Genomic DNA, 24,181 nt, shown 5'->3' on the forward strand with positions numbered 1-24,181 from the left:
AAGCAGTTCCTGAGGCACAGACAGGCCCTTCAGAAAACGGGGCAAGCCAGGAAGGCCTTTGACCAGATTTTCACACCGAGTTCATTCCTTCTGTTTTGAGTCAGTAAACAAAGAGCCAAAACTGTCTAGGAGGGCTTGTCTCTGGTTAGAGTGTTCTTCATTTCCCAAAATCAGTTATGCCAAGATCTGAACTGCAGCTCTTCACATCATTCAGCAACCGTACCATCAGTGACTTAAGTCTTCTGTCATCAAGCATTGCACTATTTGCTCTTCTAAAGACAGTCATAAATAATACAAACTACAGTACAAGCAATGTCCTTTTTGCTTGCTGCTCTCCGTGCTTGATAGAAACTGTCAGGCAAAGGCCAGAACCATGAGGCTAGTGAGTTTCCATCTCCTTGGTACTTCCACGGGAGATGCTGAATGCTTAGGCCACACACATGTACTGAAAGCAGTGAGGCACAGCTGCCATACACACAGCTGCACCTAAACAAAATTCTGTGGATACTGTAAATACTGGTGTCTTGAAAAGCTGTTTGCCAAACTAGTAGATTTCCTCTGCACAAGTCACAGCAGTGACAGGAAGAGTGTGATGTCAAGGAGGACACCCGGCACTCGGCCATTGCCTTCAGCAGAGCAGGGCCTCAGGAGGCAGAGGTTTTCCCCCCAGGCCAACTGAAGCATGTTCTGGTTTTATTTCCATCTTATAGTTCTTTCCTGTAAAACTAATGCTTTCCCAACAAAGTTCCTCTCGGGTGCCAAGGGACCACTTCAGTGTTTCTAATTTGTTCATCTCTCTGATGACCTAGTCAAGTAAGAAAAAAACCTCATTCAGCAGCAATAAGCTTCAAGTTTTTCTAAACAGATACGTTTGAATGCCATCTGTGAGCATTTGCATGAGAACTGTATAACGGGTCAAATTTATTTTGAAGTTGGTCAGCAAGTTCAGGAGTTATTAATGGGAACTGTCAGACTAACAGGGAGATGGCTAAATATCAATCTGCATTTACAGGGCTGGGAATCCAAGCATATGTCTTACCAGTTCACTGAAGAGTGAATGCAGCTCAGATAATGCTGCTACTACAAGATGTTGTCACTGTCCAGATAAACTATGTAACACGGTCTTTTTTCCTTGCTCAGGTTGTTTTCCAGAAACACTACCATCCCAGCACTGCAAATGGCAAAGTGGCATTAGAAGCGAGAGTCAAGTAGAGCTAGTTTTTCTGAGAAACTCTATCAAGGAAATGAATGTAATTTTTAAGCCAAAGTTGTGATGCAGAAAGTCCTGATTTACTTCATCCTAACAATGCAGGTTCTTTGCTCATAGTAGGAACAGAGCTGTAGGAATTTGAAACTACCACCACCAAACTCACTGTTCTGCACACAATCAGCAGCAGCTGCATAACCACAGCTTAACTCTCCTTCAGATTCCAAGACAAAAGTTATTTTATGCCTGGATCTTGCCTATTAAAAGGGTCAAGCCTGCTTCCAGGCCTGGGCTTCTGGAAAGCTCTGGAGCATAACAAGAGAAAGCTGAGCTCACACACATCTTCCTGAAGGCCAAGATCACCTCCATCTGCAAAGTGGGTGGCTTGGGCACCACCCTGAACGTATCTGTAACACAAAGGCTTCTGGGGGGGAAAAAAAAAAAAAAAAAAAGTAATCAGAATTACTGCTATGGCACAGCTCAGAAATCACACACCAATCAGCAGTGCATCCCATTGTGATTGCTTTGCTCTAGTGAGGGATGGTAAAAACATGCTGTGATCCACAATACAATTTGGGTCTCACGAACGCCTTTCTAAATGAGAGTCCCTGGAAAGGAAAGAAGAAAAACTTGATTCAGGGCTTTGCAGATACTCAGACAGATATTCACCTTATCGTAGGTTGCTTTTTGCTGTAGTTTTTCAGGTTCTACAGACCTTGTTTTTTTAACATGAAATTTTTAAAAAAACACAGTCCTTAGAGAGGGAGCAGGTTCCACATGGAACTGCTGGCAACTGCTTTGGCGGCTGCTACAAAAGTTGTCACCCCCCCTCCCCACTTAAGCTCTTTCCACTTTATTGCCATTGGGTAGTGCAGCTGACTTTAATATCTGCACGTTTATTTTCCCCAGACTTTACTTTCCAGATCACCATCTGTCTAGACTCTGTCAATTACTGATGCGTGAACTCAAGGTGAGTTTAAAGGTACTCAATATTTTCTTCCCCCTGTAATTAAATTTCCAGGCAGTACTGAACCAACCCACTATATTCATATTTGTCATTTCAGGCAGACATCACATTATCCACAACAAATAAAAGACCTTTACGTTGACTTTTACTGAAAATGAAGTGCAGAAGTTTTGGGAAGTACCCTGAATTTCAGAGGCCTTCTGGAAGGTTTCATAACAGGAGCTGTCTTTGCCTTGGGTATCTCCCACCTAAAAAGTATTAAAGTGGGGCAAGAAGGATCCACTGACGTGAGCTGTGCATTAATGCTACATTACATACTGCTGAGAAAAAATGGAAAAGTATTTGAGGAACAATCAGACCAATGATACCCATCCCTATACTAACCCGTACAAGGAACGATTTGGCTTTGCAGGGAAAAAAAATCATTTACTTTCAGCTTCAATACAGTCTTCACTAAGTATCTCCTGGTGCAGTCAGACCCTCTGCACATTACTTACCAAGCACAGGTCAGCAGCCCCCAGAGGTGCAGAGGCAGCTCTGCAGGCACTGCTGCAGACTGCAGGTAGCCCAGGACTGACCATTCAGGCTGCACATCACAACACAGTGCTAAAGAGATTAAGTTCTGTCTATACTTTGACACTGCTGCTCTAGAAGTTGTCATAGCCACTAGCATAGGTCAGATAAGAAAATAACCTAAAACCCAGTATATGAAAACATTAACTGATTATTACTTTCATACATGTTTCTCAAATTTCCCTCATATTATGCAGAGGTTCGTGCCTTTTCCTGTACAGTGAGGCCCTGAATCCCACCACTCCCAAGCTGTCTGCTCCCTGTTCTTTAAAACCAGTCACTGTATTTGTGTGACCACAGTTGAAGTTAGTCAGGAGGTAAGGATACTGGATTTTAGGGTAAAGATGAGAAAGAGGTCCAGTATTCTGTGTTTGTTTTTTAATGACTGCAACTGCTAGCTGTATCACAGATGCTAGCACCTCTGTAAACATACCTTAATAGGCAAGTAAACCTAGTTTCTTAACAACGGAGGACGAGGACGGAGCTTCCTGCATTCCTCTGGCAGTGAGACAGCCCACAGCATCGTCTTTAGAAACACCAGACAGGATTGGTGCCTTTTGCTTCTGAACACAGCAGGTGGTGCAGCCTAAGGTCTCCCCCCATGAAAGGGGGGAGTTCTGTGCTGAGGGTATACACACTCCTGCATGCATTTCATGGGATCAGCTCTCCCCTGTTTCATTCATGTAGGGTCATTAAGGTTGGAAAAGACCTCTAAGATCATTTAGTCCAACATCCTGGCCCACACATGATGGTTTTATAGTGTTTTTGTAGGGACATTCTGCCTTCCTTGTAAGAACTGTTCCACAGCACATAGATTTGTTACACACGCCTCAGGGCAGAATGACCAACCTCTCACCCAAAAGCATGTCTGAATGAGCGAAGGAGTCAGGGTCCCCAGCTAGGAACCTGGGGCTCTGAACAGACACAGAACATTAGGGATAGAGACTATGATCACTGCTTTGGAAGTATATACCCTTCTAGTGGCTGTGCTGTAACTGCATTTCTCTAAAGCATACCATTTTCCATTGCATCAGGATGTTCCCATTTAGCATGCTGGCTGTCTTGGATCTCATTTGGAAGCTGTTCTCCTGGTGAAAGCAAACTTGGGCCTTAAAATTCCACTCAGATTCAGACACTTAAAAGCCCACTGAAGAGCAAGCTTTCCTGTTTCCCATTCCATTGTTTTACATGGGCATCTGACTGGCAGGAACTTAAGGAGCTGAAAGCCCAGTGTGCTAAACCTACAGCTTGATGCATTTTTTGTTTTCTTTTCGCTGGAATGTTCTCAACTTCTGAAGAAGCTATAAGGGAAAATAAATATAAATATTATTCAGCACAAATGGAAACTCTCAACTGTGGTATGCCACCTAATGGCAAAACAGCATAATTCTCCTGCACATTAGAAAGCTGCATCCCAAAGCTTATCTTTGTTACTAAGCTTCAACAACCCGCAGAGTACCACTGCTCTAGGGGTAAGAAAACAACAACAACAAAAACCACAAGAAAATTCCTTTGCAAAAACAAACAAAATCAGGCAGAATTTTCATTCATTCAGAAAAAGAACGTGTGAAGAAACGTCTACTCATCTTGGCTTTCCACACTGAAGAGTGATTTAATTTGATGGGATTTACGTCTTAATTCTCTTAGTGCTGCAACTTACCCAGCTACTCCTCACAGAACATTCTGATGCTAAATTAGCAGATGTGCTACATAGTCAGAAAATACCAGAATACATGCAGTTGGAAGGCTGTCAGTTCTGAGATATGTAGGAACATTATCTTAGTTGCATTTCATGTCTTTTCTCTACCTACACACCCAGGGTGTGTGTTTCACAAAAACATTATATTGTAATTTCACAGTCTGTTTCTTACTGCCTTGAACAATGGTCACACAGCAGTATCTGGACCCCTTCAAGTGGGATACATCACCAGAGCTCAAATATGTTTTAGCTAAGGGAAAGTGCCATTTTATACATCTCCAAAGTTTCCATTCAGTAACGGACTCTAGCTTCTTTTCCAAATCCAACGCCATCAAGGCCTTGTGGTTTTAAACACTATTTTAAGGACTCAGGAGATAAACTCTGGGGAAAAAAACAGATATAGGGCAATGTGTTAACTGTTTCATTCAAGCAAACCATTACACAAGTCATATTACCAAGAAAGCTTCCTTCTCATCATTGCATAAAGGACAGAGCTTGACTCTAGACTGAATGATTATCAGATAGAAGCGTTAGTATTTCTAATGTGGGAAAACCAAAGTAATACGTGCAAAACTGCATTTCTGCAATCCAGACTGTTCTGAAGATGTATTTAAGCCTTTACATTGTTTCCTTCCTTTAAAGAAAAACCTCATACGCTTCTGAAATTCTGCCTGGATTCTCAAGCCTATTGAGAACATCAGGAGCTGAGCATCTGGAAAGTGTCTACAGCTGGTCATTTGCTACGAGCACTGAGTCACAGTCTCCTTTCCATTTACAGTTCTCCTTTCCATTTACAGGCCAATGTTAGCACCTGTTGACCCTGTGTAATCTGTGATTAGACCGAGTCAAATTAGCATAACATTTGGTCATTTGAGCATCTTCTCTCTCCGCTTATAAATGGAAGGAAAGCTTTAAGTGAACATGTTCCAACAACAAGAATGAAAAAAAAAAAAAAAAAAACTCTTGGGAAAAAGGACTGCATAGGTATATATACACACACACACACACAATTCTTTTATTTAAGTAATTATGACTATAAACAGCTAAGGACAACTTGCCACAGTAAACCAGTTATACCAACCAGTGTCTTTCTGTAGTAAATAAAAGGACAATAAAAGTCAGTTGTAAAAACAGCACCACTAGCTATCAAAGCCTTTGACTATTAAAAATTCCTACATGGAATGAAGAAATAATAAGTTCTCACCTATTTCTTTGCTGAAACTAGTACTATTTTAATAGTGGCACACTAACAGACAGTAGTAGTGTCTGCTGACAGTAAACTATTTCAAGAGACAAAATAGCTTGACTTTGTCATATTGCTAAACATAAAAGCAGCAGCATATTGGTCATAGCTAGGTCTCAACAGGAGGCTCACATAATTTTCTTGGAGAATAAGTATTTCATATAACCTTAATCATTGCCTGATGCTTTTGCTGAATCTACACCTCAATTTATAATAATCTCAACTTACAGCAGGTTACTAGGCAGTTTTTCTTTTGTTTTTTTTCAAAGTTATGGCCAAAGCAGGAAAAGAAAAAAACAACAACAAAAAACCAACCATCCAACCAAAAAAAACCCAGAAGCTTAGAAGTCTCTGTATAAAAAGGGCTTTGAACTGAAAGGACAGCTCAATGACATTGAATTTGGTTACTGATTAATAATCAGTACCATCTATAGTTCTTGGCAGAAAAGCTTTTGACATTTCTCAGCAGGAAGAATCTGACCTTTATCATCATCAACTAACATTTCTTCCTGTTCACAAACTTGTCAATATTTTGTTACTTATCTTCAAAATACAAGGCTGACATTCTAAGCAACTATCTTCCATTCAACAATGGGAATATAATACACTAAATTAACTGTTCTGTTGTATGAAGTAATAGTGCAACTGCAGCCTTATAGTCCAAGGGCATGAGCTAAACAAGGGTTGTAGGCAAAGTCTTACTAGACAAGCTAGGAAAAGCAAAAAGTTTTAGTTATAAGCACCCTTTATCCAGAACTCAGGTATCTGACAGCACCTCTGCAGGTACTTCACACATGGTATCTCCTAACTAATCATTTACTGTATGAAAATAATGACTTCTTGACAAAATAAGAAATTGCAAGGGACTGTGTGTTCAAAATCATGTTTTATTGATGTATTTTAATCGTGTAACTCCTTGCAAAGATACACTTTATAAATTATGGAACAAGTATAGTTCTTCCCACAGCTCTTTCACACATTAGTCCTCGAGTCCTGGTTAGTACTTTGAAATGAGATGTTCAAGGTAAATTATGCAGAATGGCTTAAAAAAAACTACACTAAAAAGCTTCAATTCTTTCAGAATCCAAGACACATATGATAATAAGCAGTATAACAGTGTCTGCACTACACCCCCAAGCAATATATGCAGGAGAAGCAGCATACAGTACCTGCACCAAATCTCAAGGTACACTTCATGATTAGCAGTACACAGCACCTGAACATCTACAGCAGCCTCAAAATTTATCTTAGTACAACAAATGCTCAAAGGATTTACAGCATCTGTAGCAAGGTTAGATGAAGGATTATAACACATTAAAAACACGTTCAAGCGAGCTCTGCCTGCTTGTGCAATCAGACCCTGCCAATGCACAAGCAGCACACACAAGCATTTTACCATTGCTCTGTGACAATCCCCAAGCAGAGCCACGCACCCTGCCAACTCATCCTACTACTCACTGCCCATATCCCTCTCCTTTTTATGCCCACGTTGTTGAGAAGGCAGGCTCCACCAACTCGTATCAAGATCAAATTACTTTTATCATCAACTGGCATCCCTGCATTGGCGGGGATGTACCTCTGCACTTAAATGTTATACTTCATGACTGCCTGCCCTTGATTGTTTATTTTTATGGTTGATGTTGATATAAAGCCAGATCTTGAAGGCAAACAAAATAAATTTAATTTGAAGAGAACATTTATTTGAAATTATTTTAAGTCACACAGTTTAACAAATATAAGACAACTTTCTCCCATTCACATTCCAAGCCTTCACCCAAGACCACAAGCACTGTCCCACGGGCAATTAGAATTTCCTATGGCAATTCTTTTTGGACAGATCAATGTTCAGGGAGATGAAGACTCACATTTTAAGCAGACTGATTTATAAAATCTGTTTAAAAAAGAATAAAAACTTTGTTACCAAATTCTTGTCACAAAGTAAAGGTGTTTAACACTTAGAAGCTTTATCTCAGAACAAAACCCCAGTCAGTCATAACCAAGGAGAACAATAACACCTTCAAAAAAAAAACCCAACCCTGGAACTTTAAAATACTCCAAATATATACACATTTATAAGTTAAGTGCTCGTTGGCTACAACCTTTTATTCATGCATGATTTGTGAGAGGAAAAGGTGTTTCTTAGAGCGGCTTTTCTGAAAAGGCAGTGTAACTCTTCACTCGTGCAAAGAACAAAGGGGTGTACATTTTGTCGATGTCAAAAGTAGTAACTGCTGTCTCACCAGTTGATCTGCAAAGAGCACAACAAAAGTTAAATTAGACAACAGTTGCTGTTTAAAACTCTATTATGCAGTCAAGATCCACAGTATAGCATGTGCAGCAAACTGCAGTTGGGATGTAAGCATCTTGCACACCACCTCATTCTGAAACCAAGCTAATGTTGACTAGACCATACCACACAGAACACTCTTTTATGCAAGCAAACTTTAATAACAAGGAAATCACCTTCTTCTTTCTGCTTTTATTACTTGTTCTGAAACTTGACATAGTGCAGGATATCACTGAAGCCACCGTATCTTGAAGTAAAACATCCCCTTTCGTTTCAGTTAGAACCATGAATTCAAAATACAGACAAGATTTTGCTCTCACTTTGTACGTTTACAAAAGAAGAACAGCCGACCAAAAAAACCACAACTATTTCTGAACATCAGTAACAGGAAGTATGCGTCCTCCTAGCTTTGCTTCATACTCATCCTTATTCCAGTTTCAAAAGGACACCAACACACTAACAGGTAAAGCAGAATTTGAACAAGACTCTGTATCACCCATGTGCAGAGACTCTCATAATGGTATCTTCTAAAGCATTTCTACACGTTCACAAAGGAAAAGAAAATCCTAATAAATATTTGTTTTCTACACCTTTTTTATTGACATCATACTGAAGTCACTCAACCCTAACTTAAACCTGGTATCTTTCCAGCACTGCATAAATCCATTAAATGTCTAAACTACTGCAGTTCCACTACTCAGTATACTTCCCATAACATTAGAAAAAAGTTACTAAAATCTTGGGATTTCTTAAAGTAAAGTTCATTATAGTTTATCAATTCAAGACCAGTTACTCTTCCCAGAACATTCTGTTAAAGCCTCATCAAATTCCAGTCACATTAATTTCTACAATTAAGTATCCCTCCTTGGTCTTATTCTGCATTTACTTACTTGTAAGTTATGTGACAAGAATGATGTATCCAAACAAGTTTGTTGAATGTCTGGCGCCCACTGGAGCACAACTGAAGTCCTACATGAAAGCTATGTTCTGTCTCTTGTACTGGAACACGACGGAAATATCTATATTTGTGGTAGTCAACAGGTTTCTGTGCAAAAAAAGAGAGATTTGTGACGCTGAAAGAACACAAGGTGCAACCATTTGTCATCGGGACTAAGTATGATATCAGACTGTTAAACCCTCAAAAGTGCGTGCTGGTTTTCCTTGAAAATACATCAATTTAGATGCTGATTATAGAAGACGTTTTCACAGAAAGGTAAGGATGGAGGACATCACCCAATTATGCAAACTCACTGTAAAGTATGGTAACACTTCTAACTAATTTAGTCTTGTTTAAAGCTATGGAACATAAACACAATCAAAAACTGATTTCAGAAAGTGACTTCTTCCACTCTGCCTTCCTGTTTGTTAGAAGCTACTTAACAGAAACACCAACAGTAATTAAGCCTAAGGGGGAAGAACCACTGCTGAATGTGAACCAAGTATTTATCTGTCTTAATAATGATTACTACAGATTTAAAAAGGCAGGATAAATCTCCACAGTTAGTTATGTCTTTATTTTTAAAACATTTTCAACATGAAATTTATTTTTCAACCCTTTTTTTGCATTTGTAATGGTGCTTTAAAATATTTCAGGTGCCTTAAAATATTCAGATTGAGAAAAACCTTACTAAAAAGCCCTCTCAAATTATTTTTTTTAATGTATTTAGGAACTTACCTCTTCTTTTTTCTTCATTATTACAGCAAATACTTTGGTTTGATTGTCCGTTTCCTGGGAAAGGCGATAATGACCAAGCAAGATCGCATCCATTCTGAAAGGTTAAGAGAAGGATAGTATAAAGGACAAAGATGTTTGCTGTCCATAGGCCTTCAACTTCTAACACAAATATGAGAAATGGAGAGAAGAATGTATGTCATAATCAAGGAAACATATCATTATTTGCATTCAATAAATACCAAGCTCACTGATGTTATGAAATGATGAAAACATTTTGGAAAAATGCTTTTAAATTTTCATACATAGAACTGACTAACTGATCTTTACTGTTCTGTCTTGTGTACTGTTAAATATTTTCAGATTTCTGGTGAACAGCTCAAGCCTGTTCTGACATTCCAAACAGCTATCTGTATTTTTTTAAATTCATGCAAACATCACCAAGAAATCGAGCAATAATTCAGTCAAATCCCACCAGAGCCTTTCCATTCCTCCATGCAGTCAGTGCAAGAAAGCAAGTAATAACTAAATAGTATCTTTAAAAGAACATATGTTGTTAGATTGGTGATTTCAGTACTCTTCTGTCTACTTCGTTTCTAAGCTTAAAATCAAATAGTCTGAAAGGAAATCTAAATACAATACCAGGAGTTCAAAATGAAAGCTATCTTGGCATGAAGATCAAAACCTTTTGCAGTTCTCAGTTGCTCTCATACAACAAGAACATTGTTACAGTTTTATCCTCATTTTGCTAAGCACAAATACAGAGTTAGAGAAAAAAGCAAACAGAAATTGCCAGGTAAAAAGCAATGAGAAAAGTACAAATCAGTATTTTATTTCACAAACCTTGTATTTTTAGTCCGTAAGCGAGGAACAATAGATTGCGGATCTTCAGGCGTTGTAAGCATCATAACTTGACCATCTGGAAAGAATCTCAAATACCTGAAAAAATAAAATCACACAATATCAGTGTAGATTTATCTTAAATCACAGAAGAATATGAAACTTTATAGGAAATAGGATTTGAAAGCTTATTTTTTCATACAATACACCAGAAGACATTGGAAAAAATATAGCTTTGAAGGTTAAAAGATCAAGGTATGAAGAATTATGCAAAAAGAAAAATTCTGCCACTTCTCAACAAAGCAAACAGGCTATCCTGAATCAAACCTGACCTTGGATAAGTTTCTCCCCCAGCATGCTTTTAGACAAATACGGTAAACTCTCAATTACAATGTTGGGACTGAATGGACAATGTCATATGGTCTTTTTCAAGTTCCAGGATCTGATCAACTTTTACACTACTCAGATACCACCTCAATTTTTGTGAGACACTATAAATAGCCAAGAGATTCAACAATTTCTATTAACATTTCCAGCCTCAGAAGGGACAGAACAGCACAAAAGTCTGGTGAAAAGCAGGATGAAGGACAACAGAAAAACAGCCAGAGGAACAAATGGCAAGGTATTTACAGAACACTGAGAAAGCCCAGCCTCTTGATTACTTACAACTGGTTAAAAATGAGTTAAAAAACAATTCTTGTATAATCACTTGTTTTCCTTTACCTAAAAAGTACTATTATTTCAGAAATTTAAAGCAAAAAACCTTGGGGAAGAAATCTGTGTATGATTGATAGCATTATTATTGTTTAATTCTTATTCACAAGAAACAGTATAACTGAAGATGAAATATGTTCCTAAACTCATCTCTAATTATTGCAATAAATCCCCTTTCTTAAGGCCTATTCTCAAAATATTTACATATAGCTTTACACAGAGTAATTTTCCACCAGGATTTACAGGCTGATTAATGTTTGTGATATCAAGGGCTGGATTTCAAGAACTTAAGAGAGAGAAACATTTCACTCACTCATTGTACTACAGTTCTACCTGTAATATTCCACTTGGTGCCACGCTCTATAGAAACCATCAAGAGATTGTTCTCCTTGGCGTATGTATGTTGTCTTGCTGATATATACACCTGTAGAAATGAAGGAAATAAGTATATGAACAAAAATGAAGTATATAAAATAAGATAAACTGATAATCCAAAAACTTTTGAGTTTTAGTAACTTAAATGCACAGAAGTTTTTATTTCGGTCCCCTAGACCTGCCCTCTTGTCTTTACAGATAGTCTACAGATTCAAAAGCCCAATTCAGAATCACAGAATAGCTGAGTTTGGCAGACACCTCTGGAGATCACCCAGTCCAAATCCCATATTCAAGTAGCAACACCTACAGCAGGTTGCCCAGGATCACATCCAGGCAGTCTCAATAAATTCAGAATACGTCTAACAACATCATAAACACAAAACCCATCTGATTGCCTCTGTCACAATTACGTGCGATGTTTCCAGAAGTAAACCTCACCATCAAATCGAACACGAGGCCTTTCCAAAAACATTTCCCTCCAGGAGGAATATGGAACCAGTTTATTGCAGCTCCTGCCCCATACTTTCAAACAGACTTGATGCCAGATTTCAGGATCTCTGGAAAAAAACGAGGGGAAAAAAGCGAAACTCTTAACTCAAAACTTTCCTGCAAACATTATCTTTTACATATTAGAGCAACAAACTCCATTATTTGTTTGGATGCAATTTAAAGAAACACTCCTGAACTCCTGTTGCTCATACTGTAGCATAACTTGGAATCATTAATTGCCCAAATCCTTGGGCACCTGAAAGCCATTTCCTCCTCCCTGGAAAACCCAACATAATGTGATTTTCAGCCAAGTACACAACAACACTTGAACAGCCTGACAACGCAAGAAGCACTGTTTGGGAGCTTCTGCAACTTTTTCAAATAAGGCAGAATAAATAAGACTTTTAGCAAATTTTACAACAGTGAAGTACTTAGGTTCTTCTGAATATAAGGCCTTTTATTTATTTCCATGGAAACTGCAGCAGAACACAAAAAAACTATCTGATAGAGGAAATTCTCAACTACAAAACCTTTTTTCCATGTAGTCATCACTATTAGGTATGCATTTTCACCAGTGATGAACAGGAGCCTGCAAGCCTGCATGTTGTAGTAAATATTTTCATGGCCATCCAGACATGTGGCTTGTCTTTCATGTCACTGTCATCAATGCTGAAACACACCACTCACGCCTTCACTGTACTCACATCCACTGTTTCATCTCCACGAGTGTTCAGCATGTGCTGATGAATGTCAGTGGGTGCCATTTTTTCCTCATGGAGGAATTCTATGTCACATCTTTGCTTTGTAGGCACTTCCATGTCAGACACCGTTTTGTCAGGCTGCTCCTCTGCTGCCATCTGTCACATGGCAATAAAATGGAAGAGGATACTGGCACGAGGTTCACCTTCTACTGCCATACTACCAACATCTGCCTCTTATTTTGGATGTTGTGCTGGCCCATGACATAAGAGGCATTACTTTCAGAGTAGCCATTGTGAGATACTTATTACTGACATACCCTATAAAGTTGGTGAGCACTGTGAGGAACGTAACATAGGACTTTCCTTGGGAAGAAAAAGCATAACATGGTCCTACATATTAGTGGCCTAAATGCAAAACCAAAAAAACCCAACAACCCAACTTTTCCAATACAGAAAATTTTGTTATATGGATTTAACATCTACCTGTACATAGAGTCTACAAAGTCTTGTGCATAAAAAAAAAAACAAAAAATGAAGTTCTTTTTCTCTTTCCTAGAACAGAGAGAAGCTTCACTCTAGGTAACTTATTTACAATACCTGGCACAAATGTAAAATCCTCGACAAACAAGAGATAATTGCTCTAATGATCTCAGGTCCAAGTCACTCGAAACCACCCATCGAAAAATGTACATTAATACCTCCAGAGGCAACGCTGCAAATAGAACAGAATTTCTTGTTAGATGCTGGTGTGTAAATCAACACTTTATCTATAATTCAGTAACTGATGTTTTGACTTTCCACAAAAAAAAAAAACCTACATTTCCACACACTAGTCAGATGCCAAGGAAGCTATCGAAAACATCTTTAATAAGGAAATGATTATGCATTAGAAAAAAGTAACAATGAGAATGAAAAAAAAAAATCAAGAGTTAAGTGAATTATGGTAAAACAATACATATCCATTGTCTAATGCTACAACTCTAAGGTGTCATGCCAAAAATTCCACATACACACTGCACAAACACAGCGTCCGTAAATCTACGTTTTCTTCAAACTGACATAAGGTGTAACATTATAGTACATGCTATACTTCTATATCACAACCTCAGATCAGGTTTAGCATTGGAGAGAAGATCCTAAGAACAACCTATCCACTGTAAAATTTGAATTATACCACTGTATATTTTGTGGTACAGGTCCAGTGATCAAAAATGTTATTGCTGTGTTTAAAAATTTTTTAAAATGTAATACAAGACAATGACAGAATCATCATCAAAGCTTCAAAAGATCATACGATACTTTTCTTAGAACTAGAAATTCAGTAAAAATGCCCTAGGAAATGAACCTAAAATTCTCTCTCATAACTTGCTGCCTTCCTGAGCTCTCTATTTTGGTTGTATAAAATCTTGTGTACTAATCTTCTATCATCAGGAATTACACTTCACTTACTTTCAACAAGTGCTGCTTTCTGGTGCCTATGGCTTGACCTGTAATACCACATCCACTCAATCACTTTATTCAGTATAACCACTTTGAGATCAAATGAAGAAAATAAGTGAAGTACAAAGGTACGTTAAACAGTAACCAGCTGTAAATACCAGGGTAGAGACTGTGGTTTAGTGAATTTATTCACTGTATGAATCTGAATTAATTATATGTTTCACTACAGAGTACTCACATTAAATCATATATCATTAAATTCACAGTCCACTTATAAACAAAAATTGTGCAGATGTATGTCCCTTCAAGGGACAAAACAGTTTCAGGCCATTTATGAGCTCATCAGTAGATAAAGGAGATAGAAAGGCTTAACATTGTTAGCAGCACTAACAGGTATACATTTTCCATTCACCAGTCAAAGCCTTTGATTATCTCTTATCACCAACATTTCCAAGTCTCTAGTGAACTGGGGATTGTTAAGACCCAGTTTCAAATACTGGGCACACCCTGTAGGACAATATTTCTGGTGAAGAATGGTTGAGTCCTAAGCTTTACCCATGTAACAACAACAAAAAAAACCCCAACATACAATGGAAAGTCACTTCCTAATGAATGAACTTACACTTTCCTTCACCTTTTCTGTTATATGACAGAGGACTAACCCTGTCCTATACTAAAGTTAATCAGTATTATAAGATGATGAGTGCTAATAAAATGCAAAATATAAGAGAAGAATGGGAATTGGTTGCTTTAAACACAGTGCTTCATGTTTCAATTTTCCCTTAAGTACTGAAATCTGTGACTACTGTACTACTACGATGATTAACAGGCATCCTCTCCAGCCTACTAACTTCTGCAGCAGACATCACTTTTAATAGTTTTCACTGTACCACAAAACACAGATAAGGGAGATAATGCAACACAGGACTGCCAGGAAGTGAAATAATAAAAGTAGAAAGAGATTAAGATCAATGCTAAAAAATGACATGTCCTGAGATCATTTTATAGTAATGATCTACAATACCTTGACTTTACTTGAAAAAAAAAAAAAAAAAAAAAAAACTGTGTTCCCAAGCATACAGTGCCACACTCGTTAGAAATAAGAAATCCCATTTTATGTTTTGACTTGAACAGATTGGTATATTTGTTTATTTTTCCTTAAGCAGAACAGATTTCCAAGAGCAACTGATAACTGTGGGTACAAAAATGCATATGTTTTGGAGGCATCTGATTTTAAGAGAGTTCTAAACTTATACACACTTTCTACAATTTGTAACTCCTAAGGAAGTCTAAGGAACTATCCTGCAACTATCCTGCAGTTGAAGCACTGAAAATCATTAACCTTCAAAAGCCTTTCTAACTGTTATGTGGTTTAGCTGAGCCTGAAAGCATTTGCTGTAAAGAATCTGATACAGATAAAAACACAAAACACACAAGTATATTTCTTCACAAAATAATTGTCTCCTTCTTCTTACTCTTTACAATTAGAAAAAATAGGTGCAAACTAAAAAAAATGAACAAAGAAAATCCACAAACAAATGCAGTATGTCGAAGTAGAAACAACTTACTGAAGTAAGTTTGTTTCTGGAAATTACTACTGAAGCAGTACTCTCTTTATCCTGAAAAACTGTACTAGAAGCACTACGTACAAAAGCTTGGGATTAAGACAAGTTTGTCATGCGTGGCTTCACATCTAATTATAAAGGTAAGAGATACTGTGTTTATTTATTTAAAAGTAGCTTCAGAATGAAATAGATAACTGTTTTTCAAAAAGTCAGTGAAGCATCCCTAGAATTTCTTCCTCTGAACATTTACAGTCCATCTTAACTCATACCTGAGATATGGGTCTGGTTGACATCAAGCTCAGGCTGACAAAGTTTGACAGAAGATTCCTGAAGAGTTAACTGTTGCTGGAAATCTGACAGGAGATCAGCCATTTTGCCATCCTCTTCGTTATCCTCAACACTAGAAAAGGGAAATGCCAATACTGTGATATTGAACAGAACATAACAACAAATGTCCCTACCCTGGCATCAATCTTCTGTCTTCAATATTAAAGCAATCTCATTTTATCATACAATAAACAGATACAGCAATGCTTTCAAGTTCATTTAGATTTTGCTGGAAACCATCTGAGAGCATGCATGGTGTTGCTGGGCTGATAGTTGGACTTCATTTTAGGGATTTTTTTTCAACCTTAATGACTGTATGAGAGTAACAGCCTCTTTTTTCCCTTTAATTTCAATTCCCAGACTCTTTTCAGATTTGAGAGTTCACAGTTCCCTCTTTTAAGCCAAGTCACTGAAGGATTGCTTGCTCCCACAGAAAGACAAATCCTATTCCTTATATTTGTCTAACATAAGCAGGGAATAAATTATTATCACTGATGGAATGTAATATTCACTAATACCTCTCACATTGTAAAGTACGGCAGACAAGGAAGGATTATTTACTTATTTCTACGTCTGCTTTATTCACTGAAGAGTGACCCCTAGTGGTGCTTCCCAATAAGGAAAATTTTCTTCTGGGAAAACTACTTCTTACCAACTTAGATTTAAAATACTTCAGGAGAAAGTTAAAGAAGGCCAGGATAGAAAAACTATGCTTACTACTTATCAGTAAACTTGAAGGATCACAAAGATAACATTACTACATTCAAATACATATATAATTAGATGTAAGTTGTATATCATAGCATAATCCTTCAAAAGAAGCAGGTTTGCCTGCACCAAGTAACCACAAACCATACAATTCTCCTTGATCTCATTTAAAAAAATACCTTCCTTTCCCTGTCTTGGGACACAGACTTCTCAATGATCTTTCAGCGACTTTTTAAATATCTACACTAAGCAAACTTAATAGAATGAGCTGAGAACATAAAGCCCTACCAGAAGCAAGGAAACATACCAATGGGTTTTAAAATATACTGGGGAAGAAATTATGTTTGGGCCTGTTGTAACTAAATCCATAAGATATGAAACTGAAACCCTCCTTTATTTTGAAGACTAAGACACAGAGTCCCAGTAGCTACAAGGCATACTGTGAATTGTTTTCTCAGCTCTCAATACTTATGTAGTCAGTTAGTGAATTTTCACACTTACCACCGCTTTCCAACTCCATCACCATCTGGGGAGCGCGTATAGGCGATCTTAAACTCGATGTCAGGGACAAGCTGCATGGCTAGGCGATAAAACTTGATGGCTGAAAACAAAATCTTTAGCACTTAAACAAGTCTGATGCCTACACCAACTTATCAAAGCAAAGATTTTATCAGAGATTACTTCAACCAAAAGTGCTAAAAAAAAAGTGGAAAACTCCTTTGCGTAAGCTTCAACTGTACTGAATTTAAACCCTGTCAGAAGACAAACAAATCACTGTCCAAAAAAAAGCTTCATATACTTTTTCAGAACAAAGATCTCACATGTTTCAGCTTTCACAAATTTACCTACTGCTAAAAAAAATAACAGTAATTATCAGTTTTGGAGTATATAAAATTTTACAGCAAAATGCTACCATGTCTTGTTTTCATTTGTTGCACAGATTTTTCCAAGAAGCCAAAAAGATTTTAGGCATTACTGTCTTAAATAACCAAAAGGAATGTGAAAGAGAGTACAAAAGAAGATGCAAGCATATGTTACATATCCATTACACTGCAGGCACTTCAGCTCTATGTAACATTACAACAGTAAAAAAGCCAAAAAACTGTTGTATGTTTAAAAAACTACAAGAGATACAAACCAAACATTGCTGTGGTACAACCATGGAAACTAGAGCAGGCACAGGAGTGAGCCACTCAGAACACTGAGAATGAGGAACCTGACTGGGGGAAAGCAGCCAGTCCAAAAAAGTTATGTAGCTAACAAAAGCTTATGGCATGCTAAAGGAAAAATGACAGGTGGGACTTCATCCAGCACTCGGACAAAGCATGTCTGCCTTTAGCACTCCAAAGATGCTATAAATACTGAGTAGTGGAATAGGCAAAGGAAGAGCACTGGTATTAAGATCATGTATGTATTTATATGTCTTTCTATATTCTCACATGATGATTCCCAACCTGTGGCAAGATGGCTATTCTCCCTCTCGACACCTAACTAACAGTGACTTTGGTTACACTAATCAATTTGAGAAGCCTGAGTTTGGGGCTAATAAGCATTCTTATTTCCTTGAGCACACACCAGCGCTGCTGACTGACAAGTAGTGGCCTTTGGTGAGGATGAGGAACACCAGCAGCCTCAGCTGAACAGATCTGTCTCAACTTCAACATTTGATCTCACAGCCAGGCCTGCAATGCACTTGAACATGGAAGAAGCTGCTTCACATGACTGCCTCACAAATGTCAGCTATCAGCACATTTCAGAAGCAGGCTTAAAATGTCACTGGGTTCTGGTGAACTGGGCCAGGTCAGCAAATAGAAGCATGGTCTGGGAACAGATGTCCCAACACACACTCAGGTATCTGTGTCTAGTGCAGGGCCTTGTTACTGAGGTCTCATAAGAATGTATGTGTAGGAGGTTTTGGTTTTTGAGGTCACAAATAAAATTCAAATGAGAAAGAGTGTGTTAAATTCAGTGCAAAGCTGTTACATTTCAAAATACTCTCACATTTTGTCTGAAAGCTAGAAATTCTTTCCTTGAACGCCCTTTAGCTTCACCTCAACCGTAGATCTGTGATATAATGATTCCTTTCATACCCTGTTTGTTTGCTTATCCAAATAATTGAGCTCTCAGATTACAATTAGCCTTCAGTTTAAGATCAATGTTACCATGCAGTTTTGCACAGAAATTAGTCTGTTATTCTGCAGTAGGGGCATTCACTGTAGACTTCCACATTACCTTCATAAAGGGCCCCATTTTGCTCTTCTTCCACTGCTTTCAGGAAAAGTTCTTTTGCCTGCACAATCACACAGAACACTTCTTAAGTTCATTACAAATACAAGTGCAACTTCTTTTGACTTAGAATTATTTTCATCTTATGTATTCTGTATTCTACAAATGAGATGAATGAAATACCTCCATCAATAAAATGTCAAGACATATTCAAGTGGAAACAAATTGCCAAACAACAATCTCTCCATGTCATTTTTTAAAGGAAGAAGATGATCCAGACAGGTTATAAAAGAGTTAAAAAGCACCATTAACCCAGATCACAGAATGATGCTAGAGGTACATAAAAGCATACAAAATTAACAGAACTAATTCTAACAGGATCGCAGTACTCCCACTATGACTCACTGTCTGAAAGGTTATATTCTTTTCAGTAGTTTGACTCCCTTAAAACAGGGGTTTGACTTGCAACTAAGACAATGCCTTGCAAAGCTTTGTAGCTTTGCAAAAACAGCTATCCACTCCCAAAAGGAACTGAGCAGGTGGAAAGAAGCCAAAAATAGTCTATGCTAAACCTCATCTTAGGAAATAAAGATGATTATTGAAATATAATTGAAAAAATAAGGAGAAAATGCAACACGACACTGGTCCAGAAAACATGTATTTCTTGTACCTTTTCCTCTTTTGCTATCTCCTGTTTCCCTCTGGTATCTACAGACTTTACTCCAGGTCCTCTTGATGATGTTCTGCATGGCAGAGGTTCCAACCCACTAGAACTCACACCTGGGGCAAGCTCAAACATCCACTGAGCTCTGAACATCTGCAGCTCTGCCTAAAAGAGTCCATTACGTTCTGATTTAGTACCACATATTCAGACAGTAGATCTTCCAATCAGAGATGATATAATACTAACCCAAAAGAGAAATCAAAATTATGCTTTATACAAGTCCTAAAGTCAATTTAGACATGGAGAATTAGCCATCATTCTGTTTTAAGTTTTTTGTTTTAAGTACACATACATTTGTTCAATATAATTCAATAACAAATGCCTTTATCTGGACTGTCCACGTCAGAAGAAAAGCTCTTTAAATTAAAATGTAGAATTTAGCTAATTTTCATACATAAGCATACTAAACTTCATAAAAATCAAGACTGCCATTTGGAATAAAGTACACTTGAGGCCCTACATCCTTTCTCTTCTTAAAATGAACTGCTATGTTCTGTAAAACAAGACAAGTCATTTTTGCCATGTGTTTTTCTAGCATTTTTGAAGTTATGCTTTAAATGTTGCAACTGTCAAGGCTCCTGGAGAACAACTACATAGAAAGCAAGTAATGTAAGCAAATGTGCTTTTCTATCAGACTGCTTTTATCAACTTCCTACTCCAGAACAAAGAGACAAATTAAACCTGAGTTTAATCCATACAGAAATTGCTGTCCGATTTCTATCTTCAAAGAAATTCCAAATCTGACACAAACTTTCATCTGTACAGACTACTTACAACTGACTCACACTCTTGGAACACACAATGCAAAATTCAACTAAACTACTTCACTTTTGGAGGGGCAGAGAGATTAAGCACATCAGATCAACAAATACATGGTAACCAAACGAGCATTAGCAGCACGGCTTAAATCACAGCAGTGCTGTGTTTGTGATAAAACACCAGCATACGAGACGTACCTGAAGGTTTGCTTCACCAGATCTTTCAGTGTCATCAGTTCTTACCATATCAGAGTGACAATCTTCTTCAGCTTCTGCCTAGTAGAGAATGGTCCAGTGTGATTAGTCTGCCAAGTCCCAGCAGAACCTTCATAATGCACAGTCATTACAGATACTCATAAGAAAAAACCACACCACCACACACAAGAACCAAACACCTCCTTCCCTCCCCCACCCTACCTGCACTTCCACCTGATCAGTCTTAACTGATGATTAAACTTCATCTTAAATCAACTGGTGTTGTCTGCACTTCCCTGTTAACTCAATGAAATGTTTTGCACTTCAGCCATATCAACCCAATACAGACTAACCATATTAAGACACACATACATCAGCACACTGCCACAGTACCCAGTTAAGAACACCCAGGGCTCAAGACACAGAATCAAAGCTTTAGTACTACACAGTAGTAAGAAATTCATGTAAGAAATTAAAGATCAATCACTATCTTCTCATTGTAAAGGTAACCAACAGTTTTGATTTCTTTACTATTCAGGAAAGAATGAAAAGATTATTTCTTAGAGAAGAAAACAGCTATTTTATGAACATTATGGGACACTCTGGGCAATCTCAAAAAACTACATATGAAAATATACACCGTATACAATACAAAATTTTCACTCAGAGGGTGGTGATGCACTGGAACAGGTTGCCCAAGGATGTTGTGGATGCCCCATCCCTGGAGGCATTCAAGGCCAGGTTGGATGTGGCTCTGGGAAGCTGGTCTGGTGGTTGGCGACCCTGCACGTAGCTGGGGGGTTGAAACTAGATCATCTCTATGGTCCCTTTCAGCCCAGGCCATTCTATGATTCTGTGATATACAGAAGCCACCTTAATGTAAAAGCAGTGAAGAAGCTAGCATGAGAGTGTGACAGCTGGTTTCATTTACAATACTGCTATGAGATAAGTTAAACAAATAAGACTTTAAATAAGACCTTCAACCTAACAAGGGCCTTGTTAAAATTAAACAAGCTCTGAGCATCAGTGACAAAGCCACCATCAAAAATAAACAAACCCTAACACCAAAGATTTTTCAGAGGAGGAAACGGGTAAACAGCAGTGTTCCAAAGCAGCAGAAGAGATACAAGTGAGCAAGTAGTAACTTAGAATTTGACTGGAGGCAGCTCCTGCTGTAGGAGCTGAAGCTGTCCTACTGCAACAGCAATGCAGCACACAGGGATTACATCCATGCTGGACAGAGACAGCAGGATAGGAAGTTAGCTCTGAAATCAATGTCTGGTAAGGGCACTATTGCAGCACTGTGGTGACACAAGGAGGACCTATTTCTGCCTGTGCAGAGCGTGAATATAAGGCTTCTGACGTGCAGCTGAATTATGCCCAGTCAACTCAGCCTGGGCAGAGCAGGTCTGGTTTTATCTGCAAAATGCAGAGACTGATAGAGCTATTTCTAAACCAGATCAACACGCTATCTTAGTGTGTATAAAGGTGCACCCATTAAAAGCATTAACCTGTGAAGTTTGCACATAAATTTTAAGACAAGCTGTGGTAAGAATTGGGATTACTTAGGTTTTGAAGCTGGCTGAAGTCCACCTAGCACTCACAGACTTAGTTTCAGTAACCATTCAGGAGTCTCGCTTTCCTTCCTGTTGTTTCTACTCCAGCCAACCTATGTCTCCTCCATTGCAGTCAAAAACCTTTCCCAGTTCTGCACCAACTGCTTCTAATCATTTTAGATGCTCTTCGAAACTTCAGCATGTTCTCAATCCAAACAAAAAATACAACATGCTATAGAGTCCTAGAGTAAAACGTAACAACTTTGAGCATTACAAGGCTCATTATAACCACCATTTGACTTTTGTTGCTACTTCCTCTATGCTGTTGTTATACATGAGCTGAAGTTTCATGATAGCTTTGTCTGCAGGAAGCAGTGGCAGCACATGCAACAATTTCTCCACACTTACCAGTAAAGCAATTAGTTCTCATTGCAACTGCATGGTTAACTGGTCTCTACTAACAACCTTTCTGCTATTTATTTGACCTGCAAAACCCCTATGGTTTTGCTAATACATATGAATGAATGCTCGGGTACTGCTAAAGCAAGCATCAGCACACAGGCAGCACTTGGGACCGTATGTAAGGCATGTAAAACTTAGCTCCTTCAGACTACTCTGACAAAACGTAAGCTACAGTTCTAGTTTCTGAAGCTCACGGAATACTGTACTGCAGCTACTGCTCAGTTAAAAAATTCCATCCTGTTCATCTTTATGCCACCGGCCTTCCTTCTGCAACCTGTCAGCTGTCACATCTAACAGCTCAGCGACTCTATCCTGCTTAAAAGGTGAGCCATCCTCACCCTATGCTGATCAGCTCAAGTGGTTTTTCCATGAGAAAAGCAGTAGCAAATCAAGCAACCAAAAGGTCAGTGTGGAAGCAGCAAATGTCTGAGCTAGACAGCGACCTCTAAAAAGGAGTCAGCCGAGCCTGTTCAATTCCAATTTGTTTGCAAAGCTTTAGAAAACGCTTGCAAAACACAAGACCAGCTTATTTGCACAGGTCAGTATTAACCCTTGCAGTCAGTAATTGCATGCTGCTTTCCTCAGAGCTCACGGACGCTTCCTAAGGACTCAACGCTACAACTCAGTATTTCAGATCCTTGCTCCAGCAAAGTAAAGCTGCGATCAGAACCAGCTCAAGGCTGGCTGCCGCGGCTGAGCGGGGCTGCACGGCAGTTGTATGCGTCCATCCCACAGATGACACTGCAAAACAGGTCTGACGGCTAGCTGGTTCGTAAGGGAACGAGGACGTAACTCCATTTCTCCTCTCTACGTGGTAAAAATCAACGCTGTGTTCAAAAGTAAGTTTCAGACACAGCGGCAAGGAGTTTCAAGAGCTCCCGAACGACACCAAAGGGTTCCGGGTGCCCTCGAGGACCGGGGCTGCGATCTCAGACACCTGAGCTCACCGCAGAGGTGCCGTCAGAAGGGCGGAACCGAACCCAGCACCGCCGCGACGCTCAACGGCAAACGCCGCGCGAGGAGCCCAGGCGGCACTGCGTGGCAGGACGGGGAAGGCAGGGCAGCTCCGGGCGGCGCGGCCGGGCGGGCCCCGCGGCGGGCAGGGCAGCACCCAGCGGCGGGTCGGGCCGGGCCGGGCCGTTCCCCCCGCCCGCAGGTCCCCGCCGCTCACCATGCTGCCGGCGCTCGGGCGGCGCCGTCCCGTCCCGGGGGCCTTCGTCCCCCCCGCTCGGCCCGCGCGTCGTCCCCGCGGGGGAAATTAGCAGAGTTCTCGGTCGGAGAAGCGCACCACGCAGCGGGAGTAACTGCGGGCCCGGCGTACGGCAGCCATCTTCCCGGCGAGTGAGGGGCAGGCGGAGCGCGAGCGGCGGACACGGGCGGGCGGGCGGACGAACCCGCGGGGCCGAAGCGCCGCCCGACGCGCGGGCCGCTGCGAGGCGCCGGCCGCGGGCTG

General features: G+C 39.4%; 1 protein-coding gene across 4 annotated transcripts; it reads right to left on the reverse strand.

Annotated features, from left to right (window-relative positions):
- Positions 1 to 7,367: 7,367 nt before the first annotated feature.
- Positions 7,368 to 24,178, reverse strand: FBXO9 (F-box protein 9). 4 transcript variants are annotated; one of them, XM_031610863.2, is made up of 14 exons: positions 23,900 to 24,038; positions 20,714 to 20,791; positions 19,704 to 19,862; positions 19,040 to 19,097; positions 17,309 to 17,408; positions 16,042 to 16,172; positions 13,365 to 13,479; positions 12,016 to 12,134; positions 11,536 to 11,626; positions 10,492 to 10,587; positions 9,652 to 9,745; positions 8,867 to 9,021; positions 7,789 to 7,937; positions 7,368 to 7,580 (listed from the first exon to the last, which is right to left on the reverse strand). In XM_031610863.2, exons 1-13 carry the CDS (start codon positions 23,900 to 23,902, stop codon positions 7,829 to 7,831), a joined length of 1,308 nt encoding a protein of 435 aa, XP_031466723.1. In that variant the 5' UTR covers positions 23,903 to 24,038; the 3' UTR covers positions 7,368 to 7,580; positions 7,789 to 7,828. The 4 variants fall into 4 exon arrangements, with proteins under 4 accessions (XP_031466723.1, XP_031466726.1, XP_031466724.1 ...); XM_031610866.2 differs by having other exon boundaries at positions 7,368 to 7,937; positions 20,714 to 20,787; positions 23,900 to 24,178; XM_031610864.2 differs by having other exon boundaries at positions 7,368 to 7,937; positions 17,309 to 17,387.
- Positions 24,179 to 24,181: the final 3 nt, after the last annotated feature.

The sequence above is a fragment of the Phasianus colchicus genome, chromosome 2, assembly GCF_987193195.1.
Source record: "Phasianus colchicus chromosome 2, bPhaCol1.hap1.1, whole genome shotgun sequence".
In the NCBI taxonomy this organism is placed as follows: domain Eukaryota; kingdom Metazoa; phylum Chordata; class Aves; order Galliformes; family Phasianidae; genus Phasianus; species Phasianus colchicus.